Source organism: Dysidea avara, chromosome 12, assembly GCF_963678975.1.
Source record: "Dysidea avara chromosome 12, odDysAvar1.4, whole genome shotgun sequence".
NCBI lineage: Eukaryota > Metazoa > Porifera > Demospongiae > Dictyoceratida > Dysideidae > Dysidea > Dysidea avara.
In genome coordinates, this window is record NC_089283.1 from 18,398,851 (window position 1) to 18,415,440 (window position 16,590).

Genomic DNA, 16,590 nt, shown 5'->3' on the forward strand with positions numbered 1-16,590 from the left:
ATCGAGGCTTCCCAATTCACTACACAACATTCCAACAAAGCCATGGCCATAGAACAACATGCACCAAACCTCCACTTGTGGCTTTCACAGGGTCTGATAAAATCTGATACAGAAACCAGACTTACCAGCTCTGAAGAGAAGATAGAATGGAAAATGATAGCGCATTAGGCCAGCAATCCATTTCTGGTAAAACATGAGTTCGATTTTGTCTGTGTGGAAGCCAAATCCGGTTACATATAGGCCTGTAGCTGTTCATTGTAGATAGGTTCCACTGTACAGCATACATATGCATGTATTATTAAGTTAAGCCTAAGAAAAGCTACAATACATTAACAAAAAAGACTAGCTAATTTTACATTTTCTGGTCTAGCAACATATCAAGTATGTGTCCAATAGTTTCTGTTCTGTCTCTATCAACTGATGCATTCTGCAGGTCAATAAGTTTGTCAGTTAAACCATTAGCAATGAGTAAGTCTCGGTTTTCTGGAACTGTCAGCAAACTTCTAAACACAACAGTTACTTCTTGAATATTCCCAAAGTTTGTGAGGTACCGCTCTACTTGTGAAATATCGTCAGCTCTTAACTTTAGAACTTCTGTACTAGGCAGTCTTGAAGCATACAGAGCAAAGAATAAAACTGTGGCCCATCTAAATCCACCTACTGTTTCAAGAATTGGTTTTACGACATTTGAAAGTTCAAAAAATTGTCTGCTTAGGATATTCTTTTGTTGACAAAGAATGTGAATGACAGGAACATCAACAAGGCTCACTTCCAAAGTAGATTGCTACATTAAAAACAGAAAGCTGTGTTATGCAAGGGCACGTATATACCTACATTGGGACAGTTTAGACTTACTTGAAGATGTTTAATGTCTTTGGTACAGACAGATAAATGTAGCAGTATAGCATCTGTCAGGCCGGGTGGTAAAGATTCCATAGTCAGTTTATGATCAACAACATTCCACAACAACATACAAAATGTTGACAAAACTTTTCCAATCTTTTTCTTTTTACTTTGAGTCAAGCCTAATCAAATAGCATGCACTAATTTGATTTTCACATGTCTCAGCTAACCTGGGATAATATCAATAAGAACTTCTTGACTGAGAATACAGAGATCTAAGCTTGGATCAAAATCTTTACTGAGCAAATCCTTAAGCTGTGCACTGGCGAGATTAACCAAATCTTCAAACAAAACTTGCTGGTTTTTTATACAGTTTACCAGCTTCAATGCATTAAGGTTATTGATCAGTGATTGCATTGCACTGGATGCTAATCGCTTTGGGAAGGATATATTGTTTTGATAAAAGTGATCTTGTTTAAAATCCATTCCGACTGGTATAGTCAGAGAATTACACGTCAGGTTACTTTTTCTGAACATCTCATGACATACAATTCCTAACTCAATATAAGGATCAAGAACTTTTAAAAGGTTTAACTCTTCAACAACACTTGACTCTTCGGTACTATCTTGGGAGTGGCCATGTGGTATAAGTTGTAAAAATTCACCATGCTTTGAGACAAAAAATTCAGCAAATGTTTTGAAAAATTGTTGACTTTCATGATATAAAACATAGTATTCTAATTTATTATTTATCCGAACAGCCAACGAAAATGACAAGCCACCTTTATCAATTAAATTTAAGTGACCTTGGATGTAAAATAGTTCTTGGTGTCCTTTAGGAATGTATTTTTCCTTTTCTGGATCAAGTGAACCAACTATTTGGATGGAAAATTGAAGCGATGCCTCGGGGCCTAATAAAAAGTTCTTACAGTTAATGCTACAGAATTTGAGATTCTCTTCTGGAAGCATTGATGAAGGGAAAGTTAATCCAAAGGCTGCTTGCTGAAGACATTTACTACAGCGACTTTTGCAGTACCAACACTGTTTGCTAGAAGCACATCTTTTGTCAAACGTACGATCCAAATAACTACATGGCATAAACAACACAGCTACATTTAATCCTGTGTGTCAACATCTATAATTATGGTGATGTTAACATTAAATGTTTAACAAAAATCCACAAGGTACATATTAAGATAAAATTAAGTACTACACTAAGGTGAATGCAATTGAAGGGGCCAGTGGCAAAAGGGGACAAGTGCCATTTGAAAGGTTAGGTTACCACGTAATGGACATTAAACAGAATTTTGGGACATAATTGAATTTTTGTAATATTTGCTAAAAGTTATATTGAGACTGCCATGAACTTTTAAACTCTGTTGTTTACTTAGTGACAATATTATTCACATGGTTAAACTAAGCCATTCTAATTTTTAGAAAATGGAAAATCTAAAATGGCACATGTCCCCCTTTTCCACTGACTTCAACTGTTTCACACAGATTTAATGTTTGTATGTTAACTATACTAGAAAATATATTGCTGTTTTACAACTACACAAATATCATTAAGTGTGACTAAATAACATAACTTACTTGTGACTATAATGATACAGCAACGAATGGATATTAGAAAAACCACATGATTTTATAGCAAGTGGAATAGCATTTGGAACAAACTTTACACAAATTTCCTTGATTCTTTCTGCAAGTGATGCAGGATAACTATCTAAAGGCACATCTGAAATGTGGTCTTTAACTGAATAATCATCAGGCGAAAATACAAACCCAAAATAAAAACACTGCTTTGGATCATGTTCATAAAGTACGAAAAAAGGCACTACATGTTGGTCCACTTGTTTTACACCAATAAACAGTACTTCAGTGGAGTTGAAAGAAATGTCAGGATTTTCAGGCATATCAAGAACTTCAGGTAGGCTTATGTTGAAATGAAGAAGAAAAGTGTACGGAGGAGGAAATTCAACTATGCCGCGAGCATGATCTAATTTAAAGTTAGGGGGCAAACATTTCATGAACAAGGTTCCCTCTGCCTCTAGTTGTTTCTGGAGTCTTTCCTTGTCACTGTCAATACTCCCAGCCAACTTGTAACTTTTTCTTTCATGCATGTAGACATCATTGTCACCTCTACTCTTGGGAGCATAAGGGTCACTTTTGAATAATGAATTCTGGAAAGATTTCCTGTGGTGAGAAGAAAACAAACTATATGCTTTTTTAATGCCAGGAAGAAGATAGCGTTGATCATTAATAGGAACATCATAAACTCCACCATTAGGATCTATTTGAGTAATCTCTGTGTCTCCAGCAGGAATAAAATTAGCAACAATATTAATAATTCCCACTTTTGCTAAAAAGAACTGAGCAACTGGATATGGTTTACTAACACCGTCATCAAGTTTACTTTTAGAAAAATGAAAAAGTGCTGGTCCAACTAAAGTCTCTTGCAACCACTCTTCAAGCAAAGCTGTTGTTTGGTTAACAAAAATATGAACAGAAGGAAGACATTCTATTGAGAGTTCTTTATTCAGTAAGTATTTCCTGCAGTAGGTAAAAATATTGTAAACATCATGAAAATTGCTAATGCCTGGAATTCCAGTGAAAGCAGAAATGCCACGAAATATAAAACCAATGCAGAAATGATACAACCAGTTCCCATACGGAATTTTATAAGAAAGATTCAAACAATCCTCATTTGAAGGATCATAAATTCTCTGAAAGAAGTGCTTATAAAAAAGTTCTTCTCCATTTACATTCAGGATAGCTTCACAATCTACACATAGCATATATCTGGTGAGAGTCTTGTCAGAGAAGTACTTACTGCCAGCATGAGTGACAGTGCTGTCTACCTGAAACAACATGTTACCACTGTACTGTTTCATTGCTTTACGAAAATTTTGTAAAATGCTTTTAGGCACTATATGACTCCTTTGAAGTTTTCGAAATTGTTTTAAACACAGAATACAACGATTCACTTTATGGAGCTCATTGAAGCAAATACATTCCATCATAGCAATGTCCAAATACATGCTTAATTCAGGATCATCAATTGGAATACTATATTTAGTAAATTGTTCAATTATCACCTTGGCTCTTTGAAGCTTCAATTCTTTCAAATGATGGACATTTTGTTCAGAGAGAACATCTTTGTAGGTAAGATACCATCTATTCTCTTGTAGGTAGAGTTGGTAATCACTTTTAACTAACAGCGAAATTAACAAGTGTTGCACCCCTTTATCACATTGTTCAAGCATTAGTATGTGTTGACACACTTGCTTGCACTCATTAAAATGTTGATGCTCAAAACATCCTTCTGCATAATTTACAAGCTCATGTAAGCCTAAAAAAGGAAAAATATTCTAATATTTGTATCAGTAACTTTCCAACAAACAGAATAATTTTAAATTTGTGGTTTTGCCAATTCATACAGTATACATACAATGAGTGCCACACATCATGCATTGCATACCTGGCCTACCCTTAATGTTGATAATATATAGGAAACTTTGGTCAAAGAGGCAGTGACTTCTAGCCTACATGTATTAGTTATACTAGTTGAGGTAAACTTACCAATGCTGAAATCAGTATAAATAGCTGAGAAAAGAAAATGTTTGAATTCCAATGGTAGCAAAGATTTGACAGTTGATACAAAATCAACCAGCAACTGTATTGTGCTGTCACATTTCTTTATCTCTACATGCACAAGCATAGACCACACCAGGCAAAGACATGCTTCTTTAACTTCAACTGGTGCCTCATTAATAGTAGACACCAACAGGGTAAGAATATCATTTTTTAACATCAAGTCAATATTTTCCTTTACAATAGTGGCATCATTAAGCCAACCAAGTAACTCTACAGTAGAAACACTGATGCCACATGTAAGAGTGGTCACTTGCTTTGGATTAGACATTGCTTCCTTGAAGCCACTTGTCAGTTCAGATATTTTAGAGTGATCAAGGATGAGAGATTTACTATCTTGGCCAAAAAGGAAAGGTCCCAAATGTAGGAGAATTCCTTGTGCATTAAAATAAATCATTTTGTCTTCACTGATTAACAGCGGCTTCAAGTCACAAAGAAGTATATGACCAATTTCATCTAACACATGATACTCAACGATTTTGTTGAAGCAATTGTGTAACAACATTAATACTGTATTAGTTCTTGACTGAAGCTCCTGCAGAAAAACAACAACATTTTCATGGAATTTAAAACAATGGAAGATACAGCTAACCTCATCACAAAAGTACATTCACTTGTTTGATCAAAAAATACAATGGTCTCTCCATTACATCTGGTCATTGAATAAGTGAACAGTCAATTAACTGAATGGTAGAAATAACCATTATTTTGTCTAAGGTGTACATTCTATTAGAGTAATTGAAAAGGGCTTAATGGTAATCTTATTTTTGATATAATTTCTTCGTCTATATCTTCAATGCCAAATGTTACGGTATTCCTGCTATGCAGCCTATGGCAATTAAGTAGGTATTTAATTATCTGAATCCCAGTCCAAATACAAATACGATTGTTAAATGGTGTTTTGTGTTCTGTGAAAATCAGTATACATTCTCTATTACAGTTAAGTCAGTCTGTATCAGTATTGTAGCAGTTATGCAGTAATGTAGTAGCTATAATGCCTGTAGTGCCTGTTGCAAAAGGCATTCAAACAGTTGCCACAGCTACCTGTATGTTTTGAATCCTTGCTGTGAATTTCGAAGATTTCTTAAATGTTTCTGTGGTTAAGCCTGGCCATAAAAAGCAAGAATTATTACAAGGCCCTGTACTTCAGTGACTTCAGTCCAGCGAATTGATACACCCATATCTGTATCCCCAATAATTACATAATTGGTGGTCATGTAATATGTCCATATGCATTGCATAATATCTGACTGGTTAAGTGTACCTCAGTTATTTCTTGCTGATCAGTAAAACAACGGGGAGCACATAACAAGGCAAGAACCAAACCACTCTTCACAATAGTGTCATGGGTTTCTGGAATCTCATCTGTTATACTGACTAAAATGTCTCCAGCCAAATGCACAATTTCTTGACAGTAAGTAGCTGGACAATGATCTGCAAAAGAACGTATAATGGTCATGCTAATTCTAAAAACCACACACTGAGTTGCAATACTAAGTACTCTCAGTTATCCGAACCTCAATGTGTCTCAGGCAATGACAAGTGTTCAGATCAGTGAATTGTTCGGATAACTGAGGCCCATAGATTTATCTCTTTTGAACTACTCTAACAGAACAGTCACTTCCAATTTCAGATAAATGAGGGTTGGATAACTGACGGTCTACTGCACATTATAACTTTCTGTACCATAAATATGAATAAATTAATTTATATACTTAAGTGTCATTTCACTATAACTCATTAAATATATCTATTACAAATTATAATTGTTCGTTACTATGGAATTTAAAAGGTTACGAACAGCAAATTCTCTTAAGCTTCGAGGGTGCTATTCATTTCCAATATGACACCTTAATTCAACTCAAAAGAGACCTTCTTTACCTGGTAGCTTTAGGGGCCATATGGCTTTTCAGTAGTTAAAGTAGAATCCACTGAAAATGGTGTACGCAGTGTGTTTAGTATTCTGATAGACACCACCTCAGAGAAAATTAACTTCCCAGTTTAATTGCAGTGTTTCTCACAGCCTGACCTGTGCATACACACATGTGCCACTAAGCACACACAGAGGCATCTAATTGATTTCAGGAAACCAAGTGTGCATGCACACTAAGGTGGTCGGTGGCTCAGCTGTGTGTACATGTTCCTGCTTGGGTGATTTGGCACTATATCAGTTAAAAGAGCTACACGCAAGCAGGGTCTTTTTAATATCACTATAATATACATATACCTATAAAAGCTGGTTACTTGAGCCAAAAAATAATTATAAAATGATTTGTTTATCCATACAAGTTATAACACTTTCTATCCCACTGAAGAGTAAAAAACTAGTGAAACCCTGGGAATAGAAGTTAAACCTCAATAGGTAATAATATCAGACAGGTTGATTTACACATTCAGTTGGATTAAAGCATAGTATATCATAAAACCTAAAGGCACAGCAAAAAAACTAAAAGCACAGCATGAGTGTTTTAACAAGTATAATATCACTGTAATTAACACTTCCATTTCAGCGATTGTCATATTTGTTTGTGAGTTAAGTGCTGCAAACTGTAGGATGTAGAAGCCAGTTAAACCACACCTACGTTCATAGTGTTATCAATACCTCGGCTTCGGCTTCACCTTGGCCTCAAATTGATAATGATATCCTGGAGTTAAGTTAAGAAACATCATATCAACAAACATCATTTGTAAGCCTTAAATGTAACACTGAGCCATGAATGCTTATATAAATCAGATACTGAGTAAGACAGTAAACATAGCCAACTTGGGAACCGGTATACATACACTCACTAAGTCAGCAAGTATACAAAAACTCACAGTGTTTCTTGTGAGACTGACAACAATTTAGTGCGGTTCTGTCAACTGGTATGTAGTGGAAGAGTCACAATCACTGTCTGAGACATTTGAACTTTTAAATGAACTTTGGAGATTTTTAATATTTAGACTAATTGTTATGCTGACAGGTATACATGTAGTTGCACATAAAACTAACCTATAGAAATGTGCTGCAAATGTAACTTTAAATAAATGCACAGAACATTGACAGCACATGGATAAAAACAAACAGCTTTCAATACTTCCAAGCGTTTGTCAGATATGATAGCTGTAAGCATATACTGAAGAGTCAAGCATATTCTTACGCCACGTTCTTCATCACTACAGCCACTCTTTTCCGACTCCTCAACATGAAGGGCAATATCATTTAACAATGACGAGATAACATCTTCAAGACTAGTACTACTCTCATCTACAACAATAGTTTGTGATTCATCACTGCATAGATAAGTTAGTATAGCAGAAGCCAATTCTTGTTCATTAACTGATTCTTCATCTGGTAGTGAATAAGCAGAACATACCACCTGTAGGACACTTTTGCAAGATAAAAGTTCGCGATTCTTAGAATTGGTGCACATTGCACGGATAAACTTTAGCTTCTGCAGCAAGGAAAATTTCACAGGTCCTTCAGCTTCTCCTGTTAGCAATTTAAGATCACTCTCTTTTAGGATGTATAAATCATTATCATCTGCATTGCTTCCTTCAACAATAAACAAACTAACAATAAACAGGATGATATAATGGAAAATGGTATTATTATCTTCCTGTAATGCAAGCAGTGCTTCTAGTGAGTCAGTAACTAAGTTGATCACTGGTAAGGATCCAATACTTTCCAAAAATAAATAGAATTTATAGAAAATATCCTGATGCTGCAAGGGTGACCAAGAAGAAACATTGTTAAAATTAATATTCTTAACAGTAATGATCACCTTGGTATGCTTAAAAAATGCCACTGCTTAAAATCATAATAAAACATATTTCATGACTTGGTTTTACAAGTATTGCATGTATTAATGAGAGTATCTATTACCATATAGCCTTAAAACAAACAACTGCGTAGACGTTTATTAGTGTAATTTAGAGCATATGGAGCAGGAGGTCTAAAGGGCATAGCCCACTAGAAACTAAAGGTATTTTATATGTTTCAGGACTGAAATTTTTGATGTAGAGCAAAAATATTTAAATCAAAGTAATAATTAATTATTAGTGATCTGCATTGATCAAGATTTGTAGGGATCGGGTGACAGTCATGGATAGTTTGAAAGTTGTCATGCAAAGGACCATGTGCATTTCATGTTCCTAGTAGATTAAATGTGTCCATGGGATGGTGCTGCAGGTTCAAGTTTTTCATACTCAGCAACTGTTGTTACTGTACATGCATTGACTGTTCTATTAGAGTATTTAACTGACTGCTCTATTAGATTATCTCAATCATGTATAAAGTTTTGTGTATTTTTGGGGGGAAGGTATGTAACACTGTATAGTAGGGATCCTTAAAGAAAATAGTACCCCAAATGCTGCTGTTAAAATTATCATAGAAGTATTCTACATAAACAATCAATTCGTAGGGGTCCATGCTGTAAAAAGTACTTAAACAAGAGATATAATGGATAACACAGCTTTTGTGGGAAACCTCTATTTGGCATTGCAACAAATTCTAACCACAAGCTAGACTAGGATTTTCCCACATATATGTAGCTATATCAAATAGTACAGTAGTACTTTTTAAGTATGGATCCCCCCCAAAAGTGATGCCACACCTAAAATGCTGCTTTTAAAAGCCATTCTAGAGACATTTTACATGATGAAAATCACCTTTACAGAATAATATTAATCCATCTAACATCAAATACAGTATTAAAAGCAAGAAAACACTAAGAAGACAACCAGCCTGATTGAATGATAAAAGGAAAGACAAGGGGCAGAGGGCACACACTTGTTGGAACCCCAAAAGGCCGATGTCATTGGTGATTTTGTTGTTGTGATGTAAAAAGGTGGTTGTGCATTGCTTTGTTTGATCTCCAGCCTTACGACTGTGGTCAGGCAGATGAAAATTTGAGTTTTTGGTAATTTTATTTTAAATTCTATATCCATAAGTTGATCCAATGAAACCACATCAACACATTAATTTTCCCTTCCTTGAGCAGCATATTTAGACATCACAAAGCACTTACGCTCGGTAGATACCAGTAACTTCACGATAGGTTCAAGACACTGACGTCCATTAACAATCTTGGTTGATTAATAATAATCAAGCATGGGACCATACCTCATAATAATCTAGTTACTCGATCATGATGACCATCTAGTTACTCGATCATGATGACCACACACCTAGCTGCATTGGTCTAGCTGCATTCATAATGCTATAATATGAAACAGTGGCATGCCCTCTGGTAGGCAAAAGGTTGACTCGAGATACTCTAATACAGCAGTCACCTTAATAGAATAGTCACACATGCATAGCTCTATGCTATAACAAAAAACAAAGCAAAAACAAACAAATATAATAATACAAGTTATCAATTTAAAAATGAAGTAGGGATCCAAACGATTAAAAGTAGCAAAACAAGAGATGAATGATGGTATTACAGCATAGCTTGGTGGGAAAATCCCTACAATAATAAATTTTGTTATACTATTCTATCATGTATCTTGTTTAACTACTTTAACAACAGCACAGATTCAATACACTACATATCAATACATGCTTTAGCCTTACATTTTGAAATGATTCCTTATTAGAAAGCTTGGCAAAAGAGTTTAAAAACTTTGTTAAAAGTTTGCACTGTAACTCGTCGGTCAAACAATCACCAGAAATGAAAGGAACAATAAGATCCCAGACTCCAATTAGTATGTCAAAGGGTAGAATAAATTCTGAATCCTTAGTGATCGTCACAGCACATAATCCTAAAAAGGAATTATTTATTATAAGTACAACGACTTTGTACATCCATACCACCTATGTCTATACCTCTGTGTGTGTGTGTGTGCGTGTGTGCGTGCGTGCGTGCGTGTGTGTGTGCGTGCGTGCGTGTGTAAAGTATGAAAGGAGAATTTTGTGGGAGAAATGTTTGGTGAATTAGCAGAGTTTCACCAACCTAAAATATTTGGCTAAACTGAATAATAATTTTTATGCATGAACAGCTACAAAGACATGTATTATCTGTGTCCTACTGTACATGGAATATCCCACTATACATATAGCGTGGACTAAAAGACATATACAAGTTGATTTTAGGGGACAGTAGTAATGCTGCCATGATATAGAAAACTTATATGTCATATTATATCAACAAGGCTTGCATACTAGCTGTAGAACTAACTGAAACATGACTGTCTTTCAAGTAGCCTGGTGAAACAATGAGTCACAATTTTATGGCTTTATAAGGTGATATTGGAATGCATGACTTAACAACAAAAACCTTATATAACCCTGGTGAAAACTTCTCGGAATGGCTGTAAAGCATCTGCATTGTCATGCAGAGGGCCTGGCTGGGCACGAGAGTAAGTTTTAAATGCATTTTACTAGTGGTTGGCACTATATAGAAACATTAAAACTTCACAGTTTATTTTGGGAATGGCTTGTGGTCACCACTAACACTTAAATTCCAACTACTGTTTGTCTGGCCTCCCCTGCATCATCAGTGCAACCAACTGGCTATATAATTATTACCAACTCGATATCGATATATCATGGCGGCACTAAACAAGTCATGACATTATCTGATTTTGACAATACATATATACACAGGTTGTATATGAATTGGCTTACCTTCTAAAACAGTCAAGAGAAAATCACACACAAGAACGTTTAGACACACTTTTAACTCCTCTGGTAAATTATTACTGGTAATAACATTACAAGCCACATTTTCTAGCTGAGTACACAGCATACTGATCTGAGATTGCATCAACATTGCCATTCCTTGGAGCTTTTCTTTTAGAATATTCAATGTTTCCAGTAAATCTTGCACACTAGACAAACAAATTGTAGTCTCTTGTGTTTCAGTTCCACTCTGCTCTGATGGCAAATTATCGTCACCATTCTGTTGACTTGCTTGATCTGCCATGACACTAGCTACACAAAGATACATATATTAAACAACATTGCGCTTGGGTTTAAGGCCTAGTAGTTGGTCTTGTTTTGTATGGAATTGTGGATATTTTTCAGTGTTATATTATCGGCAATACATTTAAGTACATGCCAATGTGGAGTACCCCTATCTAGTGATATATATAACATCACAATACTGTAGTTCACAGTAGAGGAAAAGTTAAGGATTTTACAGGCCGCCCACTATGACCACACCCTGTATGAAAATCATATATTATTGGTTTGTGCACAGAAAACTCGGTATTTTAACACTATGTGCTTATAACCTGCTTTGCCAATACACTAAGATCGTGCAATTTTCATCACTTAGCTAGCTACTTCATATGAGCGCTGTGACAACTCATTTTAATATACTGTGGCACTCTACATTAATGCTAAGCTGAATATTTTCATACTCCAAGGATGTAAACAGGTTATTCCAGATGCCATGTTAATCACCTCTTTGTTCCAAGTGTTTGTACTAACTTCAGTAAGGTTTCCTTTTTGTGAAACAATTTTATGGAATAGATTGCCATCAAGAGTTGTGAAGGTTACTATTTTTTCATCATTAAAATACTTTTATTTTAGTTATGTTTTTTGTTTGTATATGTATGTGTTGTACATTTTGTATGCCGATTATAGGACTCCACTGAGTGGATTCCTGGAGTTTTGAACGTGTTTACTATTAAATTTTAGTGTGGCATAGACATTCTATTCTCCGTCATGAGGGAGATCACAAAGCACAAACGCTACCAAGGCAAATGCAATGACAATATAGCCATATGTAGCTTCGCATCTCTAATACTGATTAATTTTGTTGGTGGTCTAGTCACATTCGTAAATGCATATACTGTAGTTTACAGAGGTTTCGAGGTAGCTTGTCTCTATCACTATCATATATTGACATGCATTACAGATGAATAAATGTGTCTTTGTGGAATTCTATTACTGGATCTAATTAATGCAGACCTCTGTTACAGAGTAGTATGTACACAGTGGCATTATAACTTGATTACACTGAGATTATAAATAGTGGATTATTTGTACAAACTCATATTATATTCTGATGGTAAAGAGTCTAATTACTAAAGGGAAGGAATGTCAGAAGGCATTACAGGTGTAATACAGTAGTGAGCTAACATTGGAAGCATGTTAAGTGTGCTACAAAGCACAATAATTTGCAGTGCTTAATTCTAGCTAGGAAATGCGGAGGATGCACGAACCCCTTCCTGACGAGCACTGATCACCTAATGGGTGATAAGCACACCTGAGAAAAGGATCTAACTATAATTTGTGAGTAGAGCCAAATAGGACCTGATGCTCATGCAGCCAGTATGTCCCAACTATATACTCACAAAAACTCACTTTAGAAACAAGTCACAAACAACAAGCTATACATAGGATAGGAGAAAGTTTAACATGCTACTGACTTTGGCTCACTTGCTACTATAGTCTCATGTGTCTAAAATTTATGTGCCCGTGTTTTGAGTGGTCTGTATAGCTAGGAAGTGAGACCATTTTTACTTGACATAGCTGAAACTTATTGCTCTAGCATAACTGAATGATAGTGATATCATCACATTGTATTATTTTTTTACCACTATGCTCTATGCAACTTGTTGGTCTTGTTTGTACATTTCAGCAAACAAGGTTTAGGTTAGAAATTGATTTTGTACTGCCCGCATGGTTTTCTTAGCAAGCCAGAAAAATTCCATCATTTCAGTAAAAAAACTGTATTCTAAAAATATCACACAAGTTTTAGTCCAGACACTTGCTTCATGAGTGAAGTAACGCCACCTAATGTAAACTTTCGTGCTACCTGTACACTAGCACCCAAAACAATAAGCTATCTAGATAATTAGTATTCGACTGTGTAACTGGACCAAAACAGTGTCATCTGAGCTCAGATGGCCTACACTAGAGCCGTAGAGTGTCATTGTCAGTTTTGATATTATATTCAATTTTGTTCATTTCCTATTTCTTTCAAACAGCATTTTCAATTTAATATACTTCCTACACGACCACAATCTCTAATACTGACAACCAGGACCTCAACAATTAATATATGTAGGTACTCATTCTTTATGCACACTCCTTTCTTCTGAAACCGAATACTACGTACATGGAATTTTGTCCATATCTTCACTCGTGGCTAAATTAAAACCTGATGAATAATTTTTGTTTGCTAGGTAATTGTTGCTTGTGTATGTCTTGTGTCCTTTTGTAAATGTATTTCCTTGTACTGTTGTTGTAGATTTTAGTTTTTGTATCACTGGACCATAGATTATTAGTCGTGGGGATTAATAATCTATGCTTGTACATGCAAACACTTAGACTTTTGTGTACCCTGCTGTTAGACAAAATTGATAATAATAACTGGCTAAATACAAGTGACTTGCACAAAGGAGTGCAATTCATAAATAGATAATGGAATTTCCCGCCCGCCAGCATGGGTGTGATTAGTCTGGCGCAGCCGGCCCTTCGATTAGAGCTTGAAGGGGCGCAGACTAGGTATATTTGTGGCGCTCTCTAATATCTACAAACAAGTACACATAAAATGGAATTTTCAGCTAAAGTAGGGACCATAGCACATTGATAAAAAGTACTGAAACAAGCTGTAGTGCCAGTGGCGTAGCTAAGGTGGGTACTGGTAGGGCACAGGCCCAACCAATCAGTTTCAGTGCCCTACCAACTCAGTTTCCAGAAACTATCCACACTAGATCGAAATACTCTAATAGAGCAGTCACCCTAATAGAGCAATCACTCTAATACAACACTCGGTCAACAATCAAACATGTTTTAGTGTAATAGTGGAATAATAAAGCTTAAATTGTTCTCATCTTCAAGTTAAAGAGAGTCTAACTTTGAAAATTTTCCTGGGGACATGCTCCCAGATCCCCTAGTAGCTACACCCAAGAGCACACCAGCATTGCTGCAGCTTGAAAAGGGTGCCCAACCGATCCTTCAGGGCTAGTTATGCCACTGTGTAGTGCACGATATTAAATCACAGTAAAACAATAAGAAGTGTTATATCCCCACTGTGTATTTTTCGTGTACTTGTTTGTTAACTTTTTTTGTAAATAATTATTATGACACTTTCCGGACCAGATCTACCTGTTTACGATCTGACTTCTGACTTTAATGCTACACACCACACTATTCCAATGATTACCATCCATTCATCTCTTCACTAGTACCTACCAGCTCCCACTTTTCCCCCTTTACCCTGTATTCATCCTTCCCCACTATGCCCAGCGTCTTCCTTCCAATTTGACTGTATATATTTAGTATAATTATTGTTTTTGTTCACATGTGTATGTTGTAATTAATCACGAATTACTGGTGAACCCATGCATGCTGCATCTGAAATGGCACCGCACATCCCAGCTATATTGTCTGAAAAGTGAAGTATCCATTACGTTTGGTTGTCGGCTATGTTCAACCCGTTACACAGCCTCTGCAATCAAAATAGCCACTATGAAAAATACGGACAATTTCTGTTTCGAAGGGAAGTCATCATGTGCTACCGCCAAATCGACACTTTTCACTGTCAGCAAAGATGAATGGAACACAAAGGAGGACACTGGTAAGTCCATGAAGAATGCATTGCACGTACTATGGTATGCTAAAAGGCACCTCTCGGGCTGAAGCAACGTCGAACAGTGAAAAAATCAAGCCCGTAGCATTATTCGTTATCGGGTTATACTGGTCTGAAGGCATCAGTCAGTCAGTTACCCAGAAAGTCACTCAGTCAGTAGAAAATTCCATTAAATATATACTTTTTTAAAAATCTGTAGCAACGTGTTGAAGGGTAGCACTAATTTCACAACGCTTGATGCCTTTTGTGACTTTAATTAAAACTTGTAAAAAATGAAAAAAAAGTAAAAATTCTGAGCTCGATCCCATGACATTTTGTAATGAATCAGAGCCATAACCACTGTATCACCGCTGCCAGCTGCTGGAACCTGAAATTTTAGAAGTACTTAAATGCAAGATGATATAATTTAATAGTGATCTAGCATATATTAAAGAATATGGCTGAACCCAAACCCTACCCCTAACTGGATTTATACTGAACCCCCAAACCCTAACCCTAACTTTGGACTACTGATCATGAGAAATCATTCTTTAGATAGTAGATGGCGCTTTTACTATCTTGAAACCTCGTGAAAGCAATTGTGGTATAATATATCAATATATACGAGTGTGGGCACCCGCAGGCATGAAGCATTGTGAAATTAGTGTAAACCTTTGTTGAAAGTGTTTCGGGTCAATCTGAAAGCAAGGGGTCCGCAACTCCCTTCTGAAATCTCTGTTTTTGAAATCTGAAATTGTTACAAATCAAAACAACAATATCCTGCCCGTATATGTCCTGCATACTTCCGTATTTGCAGTGTCATGTGTGCTATGTCCAGCATCCCCCACAAGTTTACAGAGACTTGAGAAACAATTCCGCATATTGCCATATACTATGTATCACGTGATGCTATTATTCCGGATATCTAAGATTTCAAATGTTCCGAAATCTTGCTATAATTGCTTGAAATCTTGCAAAGATTTGAAATCTCATACAGGAGTTACGGAACCCTTGTCTGAAAGCTTGGTTTTACCAATACTGCCTCATCGTCATCTGGGAAAATTGAGGCTGGTTTTTGGGTGATGTCATTTCGTGGGCCACGCCTACTCTTTTGTGGTCCCTAATGATGGTGTGATGAGAAACTTGATGAATCGCGGTGGGCGGTGCTTGGTTAAGCTTTAATGTATTGTGGCACGGCCATCCCTTCGATTACGGATCTATTTGTGCCAGATTACGAGAATCAGATGCAACCAATCATATCGCTTGGTTGCGAATAAAGGCATAACTCGTACGCAATCATATCGCTTGGTTGCGAATAAAGGCATAACTCTTACGCAATGCTCCGTCAATGCTGGGTCCGTCAATGGAATAATATATAATCTATGCTATTTTCAGCCTTTGAGTTAACTAGTAAATCACTGGAATATTACCTCCTTGTCTTGTGTTAGATCACGTGCACTCTTGCTTAGTCTCGGATTCCGTAATCCCTCTGGTCCTCACACGATACAGTGTACATGGTTTATAGTGACGAACAATCCATTTATCTATCAAACGACTGAACCAGACCATATACGGTATTTTTGAG

At 36.2% G+C, this 16,590-nt stretch overlaps 1 protein-coding gene across 1 annotated transcript in view; it reads right to left on the bottom strand.

Moving 5' to 3' along the window:
• Nucleotides 1-206: 206 nt before the first annotated feature.
• Nucleotides 207-16,590, bottom strand: part of LOC136241871 (uncharacterized) — a 45,043-nt gene continuing 28,659 nt past the window's right edge. Inside the window, exons 4-12 of the mRNA XM_066033255.1 lie at nucleotides 11,108-11,413; nucleotides 10,055-10,242; nucleotides 7,490-8,201; nucleotides 5,762-5,931; nucleotides 4,426-5,032; nucleotides 2,437-4,195; nucleotides 1,074-1,930; nucleotides 856-1,025; nucleotides 207-784 (exon numbers count right to left, since the gene is read on the bottom strand). Coding sequence (XP_065889327.1) covers nucleotides 353-784; nucleotides 856-1,025; nucleotides 1,074-1,930; nucleotides 2,437-4,195; nucleotides 4,426-5,032; nucleotides 5,762-5,931; nucleotides 7,490-8,201; nucleotides 10,055-10,242; nucleotides 11,108-11,405 — 5,193 coding nt within the window. The 5' untranslated portion in view covers nucleotides 11,406-11,413 and the 3' untranslated portion in view covers nucleotides 207-352. The remainder of the gene's footprint in view (nucleotides 785-855; nucleotides 1,026-1,073; nucleotides 1,931-2,436; nucleotides 4,196-4,425; nucleotides 5,033-5,761; nucleotides 5,932-7,489; nucleotides 8,202-10,054; nucleotides 10,243-11,107; nucleotides 11,414-16,590) is intronic.